The sequence below is a fragment of the Cygnus olor genome, chromosome 4 (assembly GCF_009769625.2).
Source record: "Cygnus olor isolate bCygOlo1 chromosome 4, bCygOlo1.pri.v2, whole genome shotgun sequence".
Taxonomy (NCBI): domain Eukaryota; kingdom Metazoa; phylum Chordata; class Aves; order Anseriformes; family Anatidae; genus Cygnus; species Cygnus olor.
This window is the reverse complement of record NC_049172.1, coordinates 52,812,406-52,833,969: the sequence shown is the minus strand read 5'-3', so window position 1 is coordinate 52,833,969 and position 21,564 is coordinate 52,812,406. Positions and strand designations below refer to the sequence as shown.

The window sequence follows — 21,564 nt, the reverse complement described above, 5'->3', positions numbered from 1 at the left end:
AGGCCATGTTTCAAGAAGGGGATTATGGACTGATATATGTAGGTCATGAGAAGAAATACTTTAATGAGCATTCCCTTGAGTGTAACGTCAATAATTTGTGGTTTTAAGCTAAATTAAAAGTGACAAGGTTTGTTCCTGGTTTTAATAAAATAAGTTATGCTTGCAGTACCTTCTGCTGTTTACCAATAAAAATGCAATTAAAATATTTGGAAAACCATGTAATTAATGAAATAGCCTTTGAATTAAGTATGTGTACAGAATCTCTGGTTTTTATTAAAACCAAAATTTGTTAGAGCGCGTGAAATACTGTCTGTATCCTAATCTCCTAATGTTGTAAAGTTAATGACAAACATATCCCTACAGTTTCCTATGAAGTTATTTTTATTTGCAGAAGTTCTGCAGAGGGTATTTTTTAACATGAAAAATTTTGTTCCTTTCCTGGTTGGTTGCAGAGAAATTTTACAGCTTAGAAACACTTGTTCCCTGTAGTATTTTACTGTGAAACAAGTCTTGTCTTTCTACCCTCCAATATTTGTGAATTCATAAACCAAGCAGGATGCAGGATGTAGGTGCCCATAGCAGGTATCCCTCATGGCTTTCTGTTTTAGTATCAAGCTGGTTTCACATGAGAAGTGAAGTACCAGAATCACTGGGTCCTCTGGACAATTTTGGACAGGCAGCTTCCAAATAGAATAAGATTATTACTTCAACAAGAATGCGTCTACATAGCTGGATACAAACCACAGTCTTATTTCTCTCTCATATGTCAAGCCAACCAAGTGCGAGCAACACAGTAACCTGTTGCTGAAATCTGGGCCCATGAGGAAGAGTTTAAGTTTGGGTTCTGCACTGCATTTTTCTGGCTGCATAGTCCCTGGTCTAGTGTGCTTGCATGTAGTTAGCTGATAGCATGGGCAACGTATGTGATTTTCACATCTCACAGACAGTGTATTCATGGAGCTGTACTTCATGGTGAAGCAATGTCCCTTCCACCAGTGACTTCCTGCCTCTGGCACACCTGATCGTTAAAATTCCCCACCAACCTTAACTTTTCTACTTCATCTTCCTGAGGAATCAGCTTCGGGCCCTAGAATTGGCGCTAGGGAAAGTGACTGCTCTAACTGGGCCCTTCAGGACACATTTCCTAATGTTATTACCTAGCATGCTTCTGCAACACTACAAAGCCAAAAACAAACAAACAAACAACAACAAAAAAAACCACACCAGCCACCAGTAAAAATACATGATGAAATTCTGACTGCATCCTGCTATTAGGAAAAAAATAGTACAGCAACATCTTTTTATGGTATCATCTCCTTTTCTTTTTAAAGTAAACACCGCTGCCTGCAGGTAATGAGAGCCTGGTCCACAGCCAGGAGCAGACGTTGCAGAGCTTTGCTGACTGGGTTCATTGATTTCTTATAGCCAGTTTTTAGTTGTTTGCAACTCTGCATTCAGCTGCCTTCCTTCTCTTGCAGGACCTGGCTCGGTGGAAGAGTCGTCGAAGGAGTGCTTCCCAGGATTTAATAAAAAAAGAAGCTGAGAGAAAGAAAATGGAAAGGTTATTGTCTGGAGACGGATCAAATGAGCGCAGAAAAAGCATCAAAACCTACCGAGAAATTGTGGAAGAGAAGTACGTTTTTTTACTGAAGTGCAGTGGCATGTCTGAAAATGTGGTGTGTTTTGTCGGTGATAGGTGGCTGTGGGCAGCCAGGCCTGCAGGACTACAGTGGGGGAGAGGGAAGGATATTGATGGAGCAGAGGAAACAGGAATGATTTGCAGTGTTAATTTTAATGTGATGGTTTTTCTTGTATTGTCTCCCGTGCAGAGAGAGAAGAGAGCGGGAGCTTCATGAGGCGTACAAGAATGCAAAGTCCCAGGAGGAGGCTGAGAGCATCCTCCAGCAGTACATCGAAAGGTTCACCATTAGCGAAGCTGTCCTCGAGCGTCTGCAGATGCCAAAAATTCTGGAAAGAAGTCATTCAGTGGAGCCAGATTCCCCACTGAAAGACCTGAATCCTCTGAGATACTTAAGGCAACAGTCGCTGCCTGCTCCAAAATTCACTGCCACCATTGAAGCAACCATTGTTCCCACCGCTGAATTAGAACCCAGCGGTTCGACGGGCCGCACATCTCCCAGCAAAAGTGTTGTCTCCAAGGCCGTGCCTATGCTGACACCCAAGCCTTACTCTCAGCCCAAAAATACACAGGAAGTTTTAAAGAACTTCAAGGTAGGATACGTTGCACTCCTCAGAGTCAATGGGAAGGCAAAAAAAGTCCTGACTAAATCATCTCAGCATGTAAATGTTTAATGCAATTTAAGTAAAAAATTGTAGCAACATCCTGATGTTATAAAATTCAGCTTCATGCTCTGTGCTTTCCAGCCTCGTGGTTACCAGCCTTTTGAGGAACTTGACCCTGGAGTATTTGTGCTGGTCATTTTCCATCAGGCTAAATTTGTTTGGGGGAAAAAGAGAGAAAGAGGGGCTTCGAGGATAAAAGCAAGGCATTTTGTGAGAAAGAGGTTAGGAAAAAGTATGTCGTCATGCTTTTTTTTGTTTGTTTGTGTTTATAACAAAAAGGCAGGGGTGGGGTCCTTGAAGGCCTTGATGTTTGGAGCAATACCTGAACGGGTTTTTGTGTCGAAGATCTGATTTTGCCACACCCAGACGAGTCTGTCCCAATCAGCCAAGTCACAAGCCTTTGAAACACTGTAGTGTGCATCTATTTCAGAGAGTCACTACTCCTTCAGAGTTCAGAACCAGCTTGCCCAGAGATGCTCTCTGTCCTAAACATGCTTCTCACCGGGGTTAATGGGGAAAGCTGCTTCACCGGAGTGAAGAAGGAATACAGGGTGCCCATGCACATCGAGGAAAAACAGATTGGTACTGGGGCAGTGGTGTCACTGGGAACTGCTGGTGAAAGAGGTGGGGTGGCTGCATTAGGCTGCAAGAACTGGACAAAGATTATGGGAATAAAAGAAGTAAGAGAACTTGGACAAAAGTAGGGCTGCCTTGAATGAGGACCCAGATATAGGCTTTGGAGTGTTGGCAGGGAGGGTTCAGAGAAGAGACTGAAATTAGGGTATAAAACCTGGGGAATATATGCTTGGACTGGATGGATATGGAGAATGGGAGTAGGATTCCCTTCCCTTCCCTTCCCTTCCCTTCCCTTCCCTTCCCTTCCCTTCCCTTCCCTTCCCTTCCCTTCCCTTCCACTCCCTTCCACTCCCTTCCATTCCCTTCCCTTCCCTTCCCTTCCCTTCCCTTCCCTTTCCCCTTCCCCTTCCCCCTTCCCCCTTCCCCTTCCCCTTTCCCCTTTCCCCTTTACCATTTTTTCTCACAGGACCAAGACATGTATGTATCACATTTATGTTAATCCATACATAGTTCACATATAAAGGGAGAAGTTAACACATGGATGCTTCTCCACCCTAGCCACCACTGAAAGTCTGTCTAGATCTTGGATGTGGAGGAGTGAGATTTGTCTTAATAAGACCCATTCCCTAGATTATGTAGCTGTAGCATTATTTTGCCCCGAAACACCAGTCTGTCGACGATTCTCGGCTCCAGTGACAATGTGTTGACTTGCTCCAGATCAGGAGAGGAGTCTGTTTGTTTAACTCTGCAGCTGGGGCATCTGTCCTGATCATTCAAACATTTGGTTTTCCTCCCTAATATAAATAGAGAAATGTCTTAGTCTAAACAGAGACATTAAAATGGATGGTGTGGCCTGCCAGTATTTTTCTGGCTTTTATATTTCTGAGGTCTTTCATGACCCACCTCTCTAGCAGATAATCCAGCACACAATCCCAGAAGACCTGGGGCTCAGTGTCTGCCCACACTTGCAGTTGGAAGTAAACCAAGTATTGTGCAGCGTGGCTGAAGGCCGTGAGGAAAGGGAGGGAACTTTCCATCTGAAAAGCAGCCAGAACGGGTGAAACACGTGCAGAGCCCGGCTGGTTCTCCCTGCCTGGGAGCTGGCTGTGTGAGGTGCCAGCTGCCCTCACCTCCCTGCACTCCCACCAGAGCTGGGGATGCCCAGCGCCCTGGAGATGGCCTCCCAGTTACTCGTCCTCAGATGAAGAGCAGGTCTCTGGAGGCACGTGTACAAGAAGGTAACAGGAGAGGTTTGCCCCTAGCACAGCACCAATTGCATATACTAAGTTGGAGTGCTGCTTTTAAAGCTGTTTACCCAATAAGCAGAGTATTGGAGATAAGTGAGTAGTGAACAGAGGAGCGGGGCAGGGAGGATGAACTGGCAAGAACTTCTCTTAAACCATGTCTCAGTTTGGTAAAGCAGTTTTGACACTTGTTGCATCCTTTTTCAATAGCAGCGAAGTAAGCCAAAAGTTCCCACAGAAAGCCAGACCTTTGAGCTTGTTTTTACACGTTTTGTGTTTATGCAGTACCTGTGGAGAGCCCTGACATGACTCATCACCATATATGTCCCGGATGACTTCTCTAAGAAATCGCTGGTCTCTACTATTGCTCCCCCAAAGTCCAGTTAGTGGCAGAGCAGAGGCTCTCTGTACTTTCTCCATCACCTTCTTGTTGTCTCTTGCGATGATCCTATTGCAAGGAGGGATCTGCGTGCAGAGTAGCAAAGCTCTTCTCCAAAACTCAGCCCTGCTGACATGCCTATAAAGCTTTCTGCTGTAGCTAGGCAGGAGCTATATAGTGCTACTGATACCTTGTGCTCTTCTGGTCCCTCTGCAGATCCCAGCTGGGCTCTTACTCTGAATGTCACCTGAGTTTTTTGGAGCGAGACTTTCTCTGTGTATGCCTGGACTTCTACAAAGAGCCCGCCAAACAGAAGGAACTTTCTAAGTGCCATGCCCATCCAAAACATATTGATGAGAGAAAGCTGTATCAGTGCAAAGGAACAAGCTAGAGCTTGTATTTTCTTCCTTGCTTAGGAGTTTCTCTGGGGGAATATAGGCCCTCCAAGGAGCTCGCTTAACCTTGAGAACAAAGTAGTTAAACTGTTTCTGCTCTCTCATCTCCATGAAGACTGCATAAAATCATTTTTTGGGAAAGTGGCTGTTTATTTTATAACCTCACAGAGAAGGTGGAATGCCCGGTTTTATTTGTTAGTTCCTCACTTCCCTGTCACGAAAAGTAAAGAAACAAATGGATGAATTCTGCTGCTCCTGAGCCTTCAGAGTTCACCCAGCAGTGCTTCAGAAAGCATGTGCAAGTAACGCTGTGGTGAGCTTGCCAGTTGCACAGCAGCTCGTTGGTGTAACTAGTCCTGGAGAACCAGCTGGCTTCTTGCACGACACGATGCAAAACCCCAAAGTTTCAGTCTAAATACAGCTTAAAGCATTGTTCTTTTAAAATCCACTGCGTATGTGATGTACATAAAAGGTACTTGTAAGGTACTGGGAGAGTGAAATGTGGGAAACTGGGAAAACCAGGAATATTCTGAACTTGTCTGTATTTTATGAACCCCCCCTAGAGTGGGGTTTTCTTCTATCTTGGCCTGTTGAAATGTGTGCTTGGCTCTGTCCTGCACTGATGGTGTAGCCTGTGTTAACAACAATAGTAATGTTGTGTTGAAGTCCTAATTTCCTAAATTTCTCTGAATGCTAATTTCCTCTTTGCATTTATTTAACTGTATTCTGCAGGTAGATGGAAAAGTCAGCGTGAATGGAGAGAATTTCAACGGAGTTGAAGAAAAGGATAAAGAGTGTACAACAGTAATATTTACTCAATCGCCAAGCAGATCTCTGAAATTTGATGGAGTAGCCAGAGGGGACAGGCCCCCAGTAGAGTTGAAGAAGGACCCCACAAGTGTTGAGCTCAGTTTACAGAGGCCTGCCACTCAGAGTGTGCACAAAGAGCCAACAGTAAGAGCAACACGAACAAACCAGCCTTACTTTCTCTGCCAATTTTCTGTCTCGTAATGTATTTAATCACTAACTAATGAAACCCAAGTGGTTATGTTTGTTTTATTTCTAGAGGGTGTGCCCAGACCAGGAAAAAAAAATCCTTTGTAAATTAAAGGTTTCTTCCTTTGGGATGTGGGTAGAGAAATGGGAAGGGAAGGTTCAAAAACTTTTTGCAGCCAACGTTTCTTTTTTTTTGGATGGCATGCAGCTGATAAGCATGCTTTAAATGTGCTGGGCCAGGGAGAAATTGACTCTGTGTCCCAGCTATTGTGCACGCTTATTCAGCTCTTCTCCTGATGTTAGCTGATTAGATCAGCAACATAATTGGACTGTGTGAGCCATTATAATTAGTCTCAGTTTTCAATTTTCAAATGAGGATGTGGATGTGCTGGCAGTTTTGAGCATTCAGCTTTTATTCCCCTCTCAGAAATATTAGAAAAGGGGATAAGCTATTGAAATACTCCAAGGGGCCAATGTGCTTCTTAACTGCCTTATCAGAGAAACAAATTAATTTTACCTTTTCATCTTTCTCTCCCCCTCCTCCCCAGAGAGAAAGGCAGAAAAAAAAAAACTGGAGCACATCACAGCAGGAATCTAGATGCTATAAAACTATCACAAAAGTAGATGGTTAAAAACAAAACAAGAAATAAGGACTGGACTGCTAATAAAGCATGTTAAAGGATTGCAACAAGTGGCAGGACAGTGAGTTTTAGCCATTCTTTTTTGTGTAACAACAAAGAGAATCAGAGATGCGGTGAAACGTGGATTATGATAATTTTTTGCTTTCATCTCAGATTTCTTCCAAGTATCGGCCAGGTGGATAACAGGGAGTGGGCAGGGATCTGTCTCAGGGAGGGATGGTTCATTCATGCCAAAGGGCTTGTGTCTTATCTTACTTCCAGCTTCATGGCAGTCTTTGGCCACAGACAGATGGGCTTTGAAGTCTACTTGCTGTAAAGTAGCTGGGAGCTGGGATGTGCCCTGAGCACAGACTTGATCTTGTCCGGGGGAACTGGTGCAGAGTCAAGAGTGAATGATTTGCAGGATGGCAGAGCAAAGATTGCTTGCTTCAGAATTAATTGGTTCTAAGGGAGAAGCCAGGTAGGCATTGCATCTGGTAGGGGAGAGCTGGGAAGGGGAATGTTTGGAGGGTAGAGAGGGGCCACGGCTTGCCATAGATTAGAAACAATCACAACGGTGATCTGAAAATTAGCTAAACATATATATCACCGTCTCCATTTTTAGGAGCTGTGGAAGAGCTGAGAGAAAATTCAGCAGTAGCAGCTACTGTTAGGGCTTGGGCCTCTTTGTACCTGTTTGATGCCCTTTCTTTTTCTTTCTATAGTTTTGAGGATGATGTGGCCAGCTGAATTCTAATATTTCTGCTTACAGTGTCTTAGCCCTCACGGTGATTTTGGCAAACAGGCAGAACTGCTTGAATTCCCAGATTCTTTGCAACTGTGACGTTTTCAGAGAAACCTCCTGGTTTGTAAACTTGAGCGTACTTGATGGTGAAGTCATCTGGAGAGAATGAGCACGCACCCAAATGGTGCTATTTCTCCGTTCCAACAAATGATTTTTTATCATTAGCTTCATAATTTGATTGTTAATGTGACTGAGTAGTGCAAATCCTTCTAATTACTCCAGGCACTTCAGCCTCAAACACAGGTATGTGTGTCAGGCATGTCAAGGGCACAGCATGGTGAGGAGGTTGCTTTGAGGGAATCTACCACTGGCAAACAAGTGGAATGCACTGAGCATGACGGGTCAGAGAGAGGGAGATCTGCCTGTGGCTGGAAGCAAATTCGCTAGCCTGAGATAAGATTTACTGATTTGTTTCCTTCTAAATACTTGCTTCTCTTTACCCAGATGCTTAGTTTTAATTTTCCAGGCAGTAATTTAGCTCAGTCAAGTGTACAGGAGTGCCCTAGTTCATGGATGGGAAGGGCTGAGGTGCCAGGCCACAGAGATGGAGCATGGGACTGACACTTGGCTTCCTCACTGGTGTGGGGGCACAGCCTGCACTGCCAGGCATCTCCATATAGATGCCATCAGGCTGGGGCCAGCTTACCTGCTGGAATGAGGCAGCTACCTGGAGTCACTTCACTCAGCCTTCCCCCTGTCCCTATTTTACTTTGGTTTCCGAACAACTGATACAGTGATGTCAGCCAGCATCTGCAGTCTGGAGTATTGAACTCATCTCGGAAGATACAGCCCCTCCTAGGAAGGCTGGGAATCCAAGCATGGAAAGAAACGAGCCATCTGGGCTTGTCGCACTCCTCATAAAACACCTTCTTGGAAGTAAGGAAACCTCCGAAGCTGCCACTTTTATCACCTCCAGCTGGGAGAAACCTGTGCAAGGCTGAAGTAAAGACTGTCTTCTAGCTAGTGGTGATGTTGATATGATCCTTCACGAGGCAAGAGCTCAGTTCGCCACTGTGTCTTTTTATGAGACTGGTGTGGCATTTTTCACAAGAAAAGTTTTTCTTTGTAGGGGCTTGATTAAGCATGTGTTTAGTCTGACCCACTCAGAAAGTTTCTGTCTGATGTTTAACCCTACTGAACTTTTAGGAGAAGAGGAGAAGACGGAAACAGGGATAGGAAGCAGCCAAGATGAAGAAGCAGAGCTATCTGAAGTGGAAGAAGCACTACATTTCTGTTAAGAAAAAAATTGCGAATAGATGCAATGGAGCATGTTTTCAAAGCCTTTTCTAAGCTTGCTTTCACTGCCATTATTTGCACACTTTCCTTTATTGATACAGTTTAGAGACTTGTTAGCTGTGTCTTTCCCTGGCTTGGAATAAGATTCACAGGCACTAGTTCCTCTGTCTATTGAGAGATGCTCTTTTTAGTTTTTGTTTTGTTTTGTTTTCCTCTAGTTGCTCCTAGCTTAGTTTTCTTTTTGTATTTTATTTGCTTACTTTCTGCCTGGACTCTTGTGAGAGTGCATATTCCTTTTCATATAGATGTTACCTTTGGCCCTCCTGTCCTCCTCATCTGATTCTCTTCCTGTTCTTTGCGTGCCCCTTCCTCCTCCATCCCTCTTACAGCTGCTTCCCTGCTGTTTCAGTTCAGTTGTCAAATTGACTGGTCCTGTCTTCTCTCTGCCTGGCAGCCTTCCCTTTGAAGCTCTGTAGCCCTGCTCTAAATCTGTCCGGCTGGCCTCAGGCGTTGTCTGCAATCCGGGAAGATGCTGTGCAGCTGTACTTCAACAGCTCTCTTGGCCTGAATTTTGGAAAAAAGTTTAATCAAGTTGTACCACTTGAAATGCTAGTATGATTTTTTGGGAGCTAGAGAGGCGTAAGAATCTTCTTACATGGGTGTACCCTATACCTCAGTATTTAATTTTTAATTTTTTTTTTTTTGATTTTACATACCTTTATTCAAAGCAGTTTGTTATATTTTGCCTCTGATTTAAGGCTGACTTTGCTAGGAGGGGTAAATTTGGCCTAGCAGTAGGATGGAAGTATCCCACTGGTGTTTGTGGAACAATGTGCAGCTAGGAGAGGTGGCAGGTAAAGTACATCTCCTTTTTTTTTATTTTTTTGCCCCTGCAAAAACTGGGGCAAAGGCCAAAAGACTGACATGCTCAAAATCCTCTGATCAGTCAGTGGCAATGCCAGGAACAACGTGAGAATCATCTCCTCACTTCAGTCCTGTCTTTCAGCCGTTAGGCTGTGTTTTCTTTCTATTATGCATAGCAGTTATGCACATTACAAATACTGAGAAGTTGTATCCTCTTACTCTTTGAATTAGAAGTTGGCAAAATAAATGTTTTGTTTTAAAACAATATTTGTGCAGATTTTAGTGTAGGGGGATTAATTTGTCAGTGCATAACATCACTTTATTTTAACTAATCTTTGTATGACCATTTAGAAATTACTGGCTTGTTATAGCTCTAATTATAGCTTTGCTCTGATCAACCAAAAAATAAATAAATATAGACAGCAACTTTAAAAAGATGGGGGTGGGGTGGTGGTGGTGGGGAGATTTGGGCTTTCTTTTAATTTTTAGTTAGCCAGCTTAAACTTGTCCGTTTCTACTCACTGCATGCTTGGCACAAAAGAAACTTTTTTTTTCTATATCCAAGTAACACTCTCCTTCATCTTCAAAAATCCACTGATTGAACTGAGATTAAAGTATAAGCTTTCTTGTGGTTGGGGATTGTTGGCCAAAGTACAAGCGAGCAGGGCTGAAATCCTGATTTGTATGTATCTGGTAAGACAAGTCTTTGTTCTTTGATTCATTACAAGAAACACTTGCAGAGTAAGTTATATATATTCCAGATTGACAGCTTTTCCTTAACCATACATGGGAAGATTCATGGCGGGCTGGACTACCTGAAGGGAAAAAGGGTTAGGGTGAGAAATCAGAACAACAAAACTTCAAAGCGGGTAGAACAGAACTCTGCTTGGGATGTGGTTATGAATTTAGCATCCGTATCTCCCATCATGCAGACCCCCATCCAATTTTCAGTGTCTGCAAGTGATGGGAGATTATTTTTGCCCAATTGAGCAGTAATAACGAGCAAAAATGACTCTAACAAGAATACTTAACACTATTTCTTGCAGCACTTTGAAGGCTTCTCTGTCAATTACTGATCCACCCTGGTCTTTGGCTGTAATAGCTGATCTGATTAGAGCATTATCTAGCTGCCAGTAAAAGAGGCAGATGATTTAACATGTCAGAGCAGTGTCTGGCTGCAGCACTGCACTGCCATAGCATGCAAGGCACTTACCTGGGGCAGCCCAAGGTCATTTCAGCTTTACCACTCGCAACAGAATAAGCTAGCTTCGATTAGAAAATCATCATATGACATTTTAAAGTCTTGAAGTATAACCTGGAAAATGCTGATACATATACAATTTCCATCATAGAAGTTTAAAGGATGCATCAGGTAATTTGTACATGTGGCTATTGATACTGCAACCAATTTCATTCCTGAGTGACTTTACAGAATTCACACTGTAGTTCTCACCTGATTCTTCCAGATCTCTGCATTCTTGCTGGTTCCAGACATCTTGTTTCATCATGTTTTCATAGAAAATACAGTATTACCATTTTATGTGATTTTGTGTACAAGTAGTGTTAACTGACCTGCAGTTTGATTTAATTTACAATAAGGACTAATAAAGTTCTGCTGTAATTTCCTTTGGAGTTTGAATTCTTGTAGCAGTTGTGAAGTTCAGTGTTTTGGGAGTTCCTAGTTAGTGTATTTTTAGGGTTTTGTAAGAAAGGTTCTGCCACAGCAGTAGGCAATGGGGCTGTTTCTGGCTTGTGTGGTCATAGTTCAAGAAATACCTGGACCGATATGATTCTGTGATTCTGTGATATCCTAGTTCATGGGATAAAAATCCCATCGGCCACAAACGGAACTGATTTATTGTCATGCCAAAGGAGAGTTTGATAACACTATACAAGAGCTTCCCTCTTAAGCACCTGCAGCAGAGGCAGTGATGCCTCTTCCCACACGAATGCCTGTGGTATGGATATGCAGCACGGGTCCTTCATCCCAAAATGTCAGATCTGCTCTGAAATGCCTGAGAACCTTACTCACAAAGTTGTTTTTCAGTGCCCATGTCAAAATACAATCTTCCCAAGTGCAATTGAATGTTTTAATGGCTTTTTTATATTCAGTGATAATATTGTACTTTGATTACAAAATATTTATGAAATGCAAGTGATAGTCCGTGGCGGAAAAGCCATTTCATCGGCTCCATCAGTACATGAATTTTTTACAATGTATCATATACCTGTGGATAAAATACTAGATAATATTACATTACCTGCTATTACAAATAGAATTAGATACACTAGGAATGAGAGTTCCCCAGTGAAGTTCACTTAATCTTTTTTTGTAAATTACTTACTAATCAGTTTTATATTTTTAGCTTTATGATGCTAACATTTAATTGCTCAGCAGAGGGAGGAGGAAGAGTCAAGTCTCGTGAGCAGGAGCAGGGCTTCTGCAGCATGTCATTTCCAAAATCAATTTTCATGCAGCAAGCAGTAGCTCTTCCTTTTTTTTTTTTTTTAACTCTTCTTTGAAAGAATTTCTATAAATAACATCTATATCTATAACTAGCTCAACCTCCATACTGGATATTAAGATCATAGTTAGATTCAGTTGTGATTTCACTTATGCAGGATAGCAGCGTGGCACAGCAGCATGTAGGTTCCTGAGGTAACTCTAGAACCGGAGGAGGTAACATTGCATCAGCTCCATGTATTTGCTGAGCCTTTTAAATTCTCAGTTTCAGCACTTGCTTTTTGAGAGTGGAGGGTGAGTTCCATTGCTTTACCAAAAATAATAATCATCTAAATATTAATAATTGAAACATGAAACACTTTCATTGGAATGCTTGTGCTTGGTGACGATGAATAGAGCTGTTGGGTAGGTACCTTTTGCCTTTCCAGTGAAATGTACTTTGTAGAGGGAAAACAGTGAGCTTTTGTTAATAGCTATTTGTTTAGTTTTAACGGAGGAGTGCAGGTTGTAGAATCACAGAATAATTCAGGTTGTAGGTCTCTAGCGGGGTCTTCTGCTCAAAGCAGGATCAGATATAGGAGCTGACCAGGTTGCTAAGGCCTTGATCATTCGAGTCTTGAAAACCTCCAAGGATGGAGATGGCAGCCTGTTACACTGCCTGGTTGTCCTCATGGAGAAAGAAATACTTATTTCTGCATTGCACAAGGTTGAGAGTGAACAGATTTCCAGTAGTTGTTGCTGTCCTGTCAGGAACCAGAACTGAGGCTGAAGGAGACATCCTCTGTAGTTGCGGTATTTTTCTGCTGGGGTAGAGGAAGGGGCAGAAGCTCTCACTGAAACACAGGCTGGCATCAAGGTGAGCTGGGGAAGGGTGAGGTGGGTTATACAGAAGAAGAGAGCAGCAGAATGGCAAGGGGCAAACCTATCACATTTGTCCAAGTTTGCCACCTGCGCCTTGCCTGGAGCAGAGGACTTGGGTGGGCAGAGGTGAGGGTGCAGGGAAGGCACCAGGCGGTGAGGAAAAAGCCCTGCCTGGGGCAGCCATCCCCAGCAGGTGCCACAGGGGATGCACTGCCACTTCCAGCCGCTCACCACTGTCGTTTGGTGCCTGTCCTGCTTCCCAGCGCTACCCCTGGCCACGGCCTTGCACCAGGACTGGTCGCAGGGAGTTGTCCCAGACACGTTCCCTGCCCCTCGCCACAGCATGCTTCCCTCCAGAGAGGAGCAGAGATGCAGGGATTCGCTCCCGCTGCTGACGGCAAAACTCTCCAAAGCCAGTGTGCCCGCAGGCACTGGCATCCTGCTGGCACTGCCACCAGACGTCCCGGTGACACCACTGAGGGAGCCCAGGCCTGCTGCCCCTGGGGCCTGCTGCCCCTGGGGCCTGCATGGATGAGGGGCCGTAGGCTCACGGCCGTCTGTGGGGAGGGGAGGCAGCGTCTGCGCAGAGGGCGGAGGTCTGAATCCTGCCCCCAGAAAAGAGGAAATTTCAGCACATTTCCTCACTTGCAGCTGTTAATAAGATTGAGGGGCAGGAAAGGGAGTCTACAAAGATCACTTCTGAAATGCATTGCTTTTCATTTCTAAAAGCAGTCTGCTGCTTTTTTTTTTCCTTCCTCTGTTGGATGCACCATTTTCTAGCTCTCTCATGTGCTAGAGGCGCCGTGCAGTAGCTGATTGATTTGCTGCATTTTTTTTTCTTGATTTGCCTACTGGGGAAGCAGATGTAAAGGGGAAGCTGCTGAATAAATCAGCTGAAATGCTACTGTTATTTTGATGGTGTGGTTTAGCTCTGCAACAGGCTTGTCCTGGGTCAGGAAGCTGGCTTTTCAAAACGATTTGGATTATTGGCTTGATACGGTCTCACCATTTTTTTTCAGTCCTTTCCCAATAACGTTTCAAGTATTTCATTACCTTTATTGCCAACTCTGCCTTTTCCCTTCAGATAACTGATTGTTTAGACAACCATGAAATAAAGGAAGTATTTAATTACTTTGCCACTTTTAAAGCCCTCGAATGTGCTGGGTATTCACTGATGCATACGTTTTTGTGTTATTCTGGAAGAGAAAACCAGGGGTGAAATGTATGCTTATCTCCAGCTAACACAATCCAAGATATCCTACAATTTTAAAAGCTTGCATGAGCTATTCCAAAGCAACTGCATAATGGCTGCTTGCTGAACGTTTAGAAAAGGAGATTAAAGCCCAGTGACTCGATGCCAGAGCAGCACATACTGCTCAGAGACTCGCTCCCCAGTGCACAGCTCCCTACTGAGCTCTAAAACAGCGCGGACCCAACACATTACGAAGCAGCAGCGAACACTGCCCTACAGAATTAACTCATACTTTTATTTCCAATGCACTCACTGTGTTTCCATGCTCTGCAGGCCTCCCCGGGGGAAGTGGATCCGGCAGCCAGCCAGCAGACCGAGGGCAGCCCCGGCGGAGCAGGACCCGGGAGCCCTTCGGGCACATCCCCAGGTGGGTGGCTGCTGCCCTGGCCCCTAGCCTCTGCCCTGGCCCACCGCTGGCCTGGGCTTGATGCCCACCCTGCAGCAGCTGCAGCCCAGTAAGTGCATCTGCAGCGGCACCAAGAGGGTTTATTAGACAGTGCAGAAGATGGCAGAAATGACATTCACGGCTGCATGCTGCTCTGGGTGCAAGGTGACAGTGTTGTGCACTGCCTTGATTTTCTGCTTTAAAGGCTTTATGCACAATCCGTAATCTGGGGAAATGAATTTACTCGTAAAAATTGAAACTGCTATCCTCTGAATGGTGTTTCTGAAATATTACCTTTGAGCATGCATTTTGTCTACTGCCTGCTATCATACTAAGCTCATGGTCTTTTTCTGTTCATTTTTTTGAATGGGTCTATCAAAGTTCAGCTTGGTACAGGTAAGTAAAAGGGACTGTTTACAGTAGGTATTTAAAGGAAATCTCTGCCTGTAATTGGTATATAAATATGCTGCTCCAATTTGCTGAGGATAAATGTGACTTAAGTAATTGCGCTTGCCTCTCAAACATCAATGGAGTACCATCCTCCAAGATTAGAAACACATCCAGACTTTTCTTGATGTGCTGCACAACTGTGACACACATGTACTGCTAGTGACAGCTCATCAGCTGGCTTAATTACTTTGTCTCATAGTTAGAAATAGGCCAGGCTTTCAGGTAGAAAAAATCATTGCGTAGCAGCACAGAGTGTAACAATCTGGAATTGTAGCTGGCAAGTAATGTAGAATTTGCAGGTGTGGAATGAACCAACCAAATTCTCTTTTCAACCGTCAGCAGTGAGAAGCTCCACACCTGTGAGAAATGCTAAATGTTAAGTATTGGTAGCAAAGGTTAATATGGTCTGCCAAAGAAAGCTGGGAGAACACCTTGCAAAAGCTGAAATGGTGAAAGAACGTGGTTTTTCATTGTGTCTGCTTTGGAGGGATAGATGGTCCAAGCTGTGTGACAACCTCATCTGCTGTTCAGTACAAGCTAGATACTTCCATGCTGTGACCCCTAAGCCACTAATGGTGTGGGAACGGCTCCAAAGTGGTGTGCATCTGCCAGGCAGCAGGAACAGCTCTTGTCTCTGCTGGTGTGGGCATTCTTAGTGCAGCCTTGGGGTGCCTCCCTTTCTTAGCTCCCTCTCCTAGCCTGTCAAAGGGGTACCTCTTGGAGGCAGAACAGGATCAGAAGCTGAGATTGTGCTCCAGGATTTTTAAGAGATATGTGGGTGCTTGTGCACTGCCTGGGATGCTGGAAACTGCTCCACTTCCAACGGTGGTACCAGCTGGCAGCCATTAGGCTGCCATAGCCCTCAGCTGTGGGCTCTTGTGCTCCTTGTCCTTGTAAACTAGCATCAACTTGTTTGTTTTTGGTTGGTTGGTGGGGTTTTTTTTGTGTTGTTTTTGTTTTGTTTTGTTTTGTTTTTAAGAACTGAATGCCAACCTGGTTATTCCAGTCCAAGGCTTCCTGTTACCACAATTTATTTGCTTTCTGATGCTTGACTGACTTGGTTCAGTGGAAACAGCCAAGCTGGCATATCTTCCAGTGCTGATAGTGAGACCAGGTTAACTGTTGTAGAGCTGCTTGTCCAGGTAGCACCTTAGAATAGGATTCATCACACAGCTCCAGGAATGCATACTACAGAGATCTATACCTCAGTAGGTGTATTGTAGGTTACAGCTCATTTCAGACAAGAGAGGTGTCTAAAATAGTTTGGGTGATCTTTCCCCAAGAAGTGCCTCTCTGCCTTTGTTAACCATGAAGGGTGTCCCATGGTGACCTACTCAAGTGTCGGCATCTACATTTTATCAGGTGAAATTTATCTTTCAATTTTTGTGTTTTCTGAGAGATTAATTTTGCCAGTGTTAAAGAAGGAAGATACGAAATAGGTCTACATTGTATTTGAAAAAATATCTTAACCTTGTGACATTCTCTCTTGTATGTGTGGATTAGGTTCCGATCAAAAGCAATTCAAGTCAACTGCAGCTTGTGCCAGCCCTGTTGTGAAGAGCCTAGAATTTCCTCCTAGTCCTGTCCCTTCCGAGGAAGCTGCTCCAAGTGAGAAAGATGTGAAGAAACCTGAAATGGAGCAGCAGAAGGAAGCAGTGCTCCCTGCTACACAGGAGGTATGTATGGGCAAGAAAGAAAGGGAATGGAAAATGAAACAAAGAAGACCTCACAAGGAAATGGATATGGTGCAAATGGCTGGTTGGTATTTTCTCTCTGTATATGTCACATCAGGATTTAATTCAAAATATGTCAGGGAATGACCCTGAAAGAGATTTTCTCTGCCAAATCTAATGATTATAAGAGAGTTCCTCCTCCAAAGAAACTCCACAGTGTCTGCTTGAAGTGTTTGAACCTGCAAACTGGCTGGAGTGGAAAAGAGAACTTAACCTGCAAAGCCCAGTCCCTCCACACATTGGGACAGCAGAATATCCAGAAGGTGTAAACAGTGGAGCTTGCCCTCTTAGTCCTCTTGAAGGGCTGAGTAAGAGCAGGGTGTTGCAGGGGTAACAAATGGCCATCACCATACTGCTGTCAGGTACGATAGATGTTGGTCCTGGGTTAGGATGAGCCTTGGTTTGCAGTGTGAGTATCAGGAACAAACAACTGATGGTTATTTCCAGGACTTCAATATTGCAAGTCCATGTTGTAATTCTGGAGATAGAGACTTATGAAACTTTGATAATATTGTTTCAGAAATTAAATAGAAAGGGTTTAAGTTAATCTTTGATTGTACCTGGTGATTTTTGAATGCAGTTTTCTGTTCCCAAACACCTGAACAGGTAATAAAACCGAAAGCCGTGGAACAAGAAGGGAGTATAGTATTGCCATTTTTAAAGAAACTGCCTGAGACCAGCCAGGTCACTCTGCAGAATTCTGATCGACAAGGTGAGCAAAAAGAGAGGTTGGGAGCTGCAGAGAGTTCAGCTGGACATAATGAGATGCATGTGTGTGGTAGTCAGGGGGGAATGCCTAATCAATGACCTGTAGGGTATGGAAGATAATATGTTTAATTTCTAGTTGGATCTGACTGATACTGATAGTGTGGCTTCTGTGATGCGAGGGGCACTTCTTGCTGTTCCCCTTAACCACAGCAGCAGAATTGTGACATGAAGGAGGGGGTCAGGGTGGATGCTAACTTGCACTTGTCAGGCCTAACAATTAAAGCTCTATTATGTCCATGAGTATTATATTTCATTATTATGTTGCTCACAGGTGAAAATGGCTTAACAATTGGGTTTATCTCACAATTTAAAAACTCCTGGAGACAATTCTTCACTCAGCTGCTCGTGTGTAGCTTCTCTTTATAGATGACCAATGCACATATCTGGCCACATCCCCCAGTTTGACCTGTGCGCATCACAAGGTCTTGCAAAGCAGAACTTATTTTTCTTGCCTTCATCACAAAGTTTTGCTTGAGATTGGTAATATTTAGTAGTTTTATTTTATATTGATTTTAGAGATGCATATATATAGGTATTGTGAAAGAAAGAGGGGGAGAAAGGGCGAGAGAGGGAAGTTTTCTTCCCCCTGTGAACTTGCGAGGTTGTCAGCTTATGTACAGGTAATATAATGATTATCCTGGCATTTTCAGGATTGGAATTACTGAAGGCAATCCACTGTGGAAAGCAGGAATGTCAGTAATGGAATTAGAAATCTCACTTGTTTTAGGTGGGAAGGTGCTTTCCAAACAGGCTTTGCCAACAATATTGTTTTGTTTCAAGCACAAATCAGTCCAAATACGGAGTGACAGATTGTAGGTGTCTCTGGTATTTTCTAAGTGATGCTGAAACACTTGGCTGCTCTCTAGTGTTCACAGCATGTATACTGTGAAAAGATCAGGTAATCCTTTAAAACATGCATCTCCAACAGGAACAAACACGAGAGTGAATTAGCATTCCTGTGCTAGAGCTCTCATATAGGGTTAGGTGCCCTGTTGCAAAAGTAGCATTTAAATTTGGGTAGTCCTTGTGATCTGCAAGTCCTTTGAAAACCTTTTGAGCTTGTTACAAAGCGACTGTAATAAAAACCCCACTGTTGGCTGAGTAGGCCGGGGTCTGAGCCTCGCCATCGCCTTTTGACCGTGCTGTGTTTCTTGTTTTGTCTCTGTGCCGTCCCCTGCAGAGCCGCCCCGCGGGGCCGCGGTTCCGCTTAGGGTGCGGAACGACTGGCGGCGCTCACGGTTTTTCTCGCAGCCAGGTAAATGCAGCACTAAGAGCAGCTTCATCCCTTCCGCTGCCTCGAGTCCTAGGTGTCTTCAGCTGTGGGACTGGGGTGAAAGCTGACGATCCCGGGGACTTTTTCTGCCTCTCACTTCCGTAGAAAGTGTCTATTCCTGCTGCACAGTTGACAAAGAGCTGTTGGGTTACGCATTGCTGTGATGCTCTGGCTTCAGGCACCAAATGAAATCACTTGCCTCTAAATACCTTTTCCTTATTTCTTTACATCAACCTGAAGACATGAATAGAAAATGGCAACGGTCCTCTTCGTAACTGTGGCTCTTGAATAGTGTAGTCCCACCCTTGTAGCTTTGCTATGCTTTTTCCTTCCTTGCACTGAACCACGAAAGGAAAAGTAGATCAAAGTAGGTAGTGCTCAGTGTTCAAACACTGCTAATGGCTGTGGCCAGAAGTAGACAGCAGTAGCTAGTGGTAGAGTAGAACCTGGTGTTAAAGTTGTGCTTTTCTATACCCAAATCAGAAGTAACTTTGTTGGTGATGGGTGTAGTCTGTTTTTCTGGTTTGTTTGCTTGCAGTTTGTCCTTGCATTTGGTTGTGGGAACAAATAGAAAACTAACGTGAGGCTTTTTTATACAGACACTACATACCTTTAATTGCAGGCTAAGCACTTTCTGCTGTTTTGTCCTGTTAAGTTTAATTTTTCCTTCTTTTTTTTATAGCTGAGTCTGATAGTGGTGACAAATCAAATGTAAGTACCTTTTTTGCACTGTGGTTTTGGTTTAGAGATATGTGTTTAACAAAAGTGTTTTTTTTTTTTATGGAAACTGCCTTGTAACATCCCCAAATCAGACTGAGAGAGAAAAAATAGAACCCAAGCCAAAACATGGTCTAGATCTGTAATTTAAGTGTTCTTCCCTGGATAAAAATTTAAAGCGAGGCTTTAGGCTGTTGTGCTGGCAGACATATGAAATGAGAGAATATATTTCACATTCGCAAATTGCTTTGCATGTTGCACGGAAGATTACAGAGAAGAAAAATTGAAGTTTTCCTTAAATTTGGGCACCTGGAGGCATCTTTGTTCAGTGCTGCTTAGAGCTTTCTTTTGGGTCTTTTTCTTTTTGTTCCCTCCAGTTGAAGTTTCCCAAGCCTTTCTTTGCAAACCAAATGATTATTCTCTCATTTGGATACCTGTGGGAAAACCCAAGTGTCAATGAAGCTCAGAGTACAGTCTGCTAACTAAGAGTACCATTATCTAGTTCTGAGTTTCCCATTTTAACATCACTGCCGGGGGCAGACCAGACGACGTGCAGCCTTCTGGTAGCCTTGTGAAGTATTAAAGCCTAATAGCTTGGTTTTCCTTCACACAAGCGCTTCAATTTCTGGTCCTGGGATCCAGAAGAAGAGCGGAAGCGTCAGGAAAGGTGGCAGCATGAGCAAGAACGCTTGCTTCAGGTAAGGAAGACGCTACATTTCTTCCACCATGTGCTTCAGCTGTTTCCAGCTCCTTCAGACAAAAGTCGAGTATTTCATGTCATGTCTTCCACACCCTCTGTGGATGCTTTAGAGAGTTCTGTAGCATATGAATGAAACACATACTCTCTGTGGTTTATGCAGTCTTACTTCCCCCTTCCCCACACCCTGGGTGGACCGAAAGGATTTAGTTCTGCATTCCAATGCAGAGTTCAACCAAATGTTGATCCTCAACTATATTTAAAGTATGTTGAGCATAAACTGTGAGACTCTTAATTACTTAGAGCTTCTTTCTTGAGACTAATATTTTGCTAACCCTGATGCTTGTGCAACTCTTCTTTAAAGTGATGGTCTTAGTAGCTTTTTGGAGACTTCTGCTGTGTTTGCATGTTCTTCTTGAAAACATCAAACTAAATTTGTACACAAAGGTGGTGGGTTTTTTTTGTTTGGTTGTTTTGTTTTGCTTTGTTTTGTTTTGTGAGGGGGAGAACCCTCCTCAAAACAACCACTGGTTTTGCCTGGTGGTGTAGAGTATGCTATAAAAGGTCTGGTTTTGTGTCATAGTTGGGAGAAATGCAACGGGCCTGAGAACTTGAATTTCCCCTGCACTCAGTAGTGTAATTTGATATTACTCAGTATCAAAGTAGTCAGTGAGTAGAATCTTTTGATACTGATTATGTTTGATTGATCTCAAAGAAATCATATGTTTTGTCCATGCAACATAAGAGCAACAAACTGTCCAAGGATGAAGAACAGTAAAATAGAATCTTTTCATTTTGTAAGACTACTTGTGTGTCTCCGTGCTGCTTTCTTAAGTTTATTTCCTCTTGGAATGGTGTAAAGTTCTCGTCATGGTTTTTCTGGCAAATGCAGGTGTTCTTTCGACAGTAAATGCATTTATTTTGGATCAGGCAGATGTGGTTTCTAATTTGAACAGAAGTTGGAACTGGTGTAAAAGGCATATAGAAGTCACCATTCTTCCCCATATTCAAACCAGTTCTGTCACACAATTATAAAGATCTCTTTAAGGTAATTTTTCATGTAAAACTGTGTGAAACGAATTCTCAAAAAATGATCCCATCGAGGAGGAAAATGAACTGCTTAGTAATTATGAGCTTACCTTCATCAAACCTTTGCAAACTATTTATTTATCTTTTAAATTTGCACAATTATTCATCGTTCATTATATTGTACCGACATCTCTCTTAAATTAGTTCCAAAACCAGCATCTGCAAAACCTGTTCGTTTATATGCTACTTAGCTGTAATTATTAATGCAAAATCCAGGCTTAAATGTTTTCGGGTGTGTGATAGCTGTTTACAACTCTTAAAACTATATAATAAACAAGGAATTACTGAAATTGTTTAGAATAAATTTAATTTCTGTCCAGGCACATAAAAACTTCTAACAGGTTAAACTTCTTGTAGTATGTTAAAAGTTCCATGTAGTTTGAAGGTCTTAATTGTAAGAGCTAGAAGCAAGTGGGAAGAGGAGGAAAGGAAGCTCTTTTGACATCCATGGATGTT

At 43.2% G+C, this 21,564-nt stretch overlaps 1 protein-coding gene across 3 annotated transcripts in view; it reads left to right on the top strand.

Moving 5' to 3' along the window:
* LIMCH1 (LIM and calponin homology domains 1) overlaps positions 1-21,564 on the top strand; it is a 174,522-nt gene that overhangs the window by 139,384 nt on the left and 13,574 nt on the right. For all 3 annotated transcript variants that reach the window (XM_040554967.1, XM_040554966.1, XM_040554968.1), the window contains 8 exons: positions 1,479-1,633; positions 1,830-2,232; positions 5,631-5,852; positions 14,270-14,363; positions 16,335-16,507; positions 17,171-17,276; positions 19,288-19,316; positions 19,937-20,020. In XM_040554967.1, the coding sequence (XP_040410901.1) occupies positions 1,479-1,633; positions 1,830-2,232; positions 5,631-5,852; positions 14,270-14,363; positions 16,335-16,507; positions 17,171-17,276; positions 19,288-19,316; positions 19,937-20,020 (1,266 nt within the window). The remainder of the gene's footprint in view (positions 1-1,478; positions 1,634-1,829; positions 2,233-5,630; positions 5,853-14,269; positions 14,364-16,334; positions 16,508-17,170; positions 17,277-19,287; positions 19,317-19,936; positions 20,021-21,564) is intronic.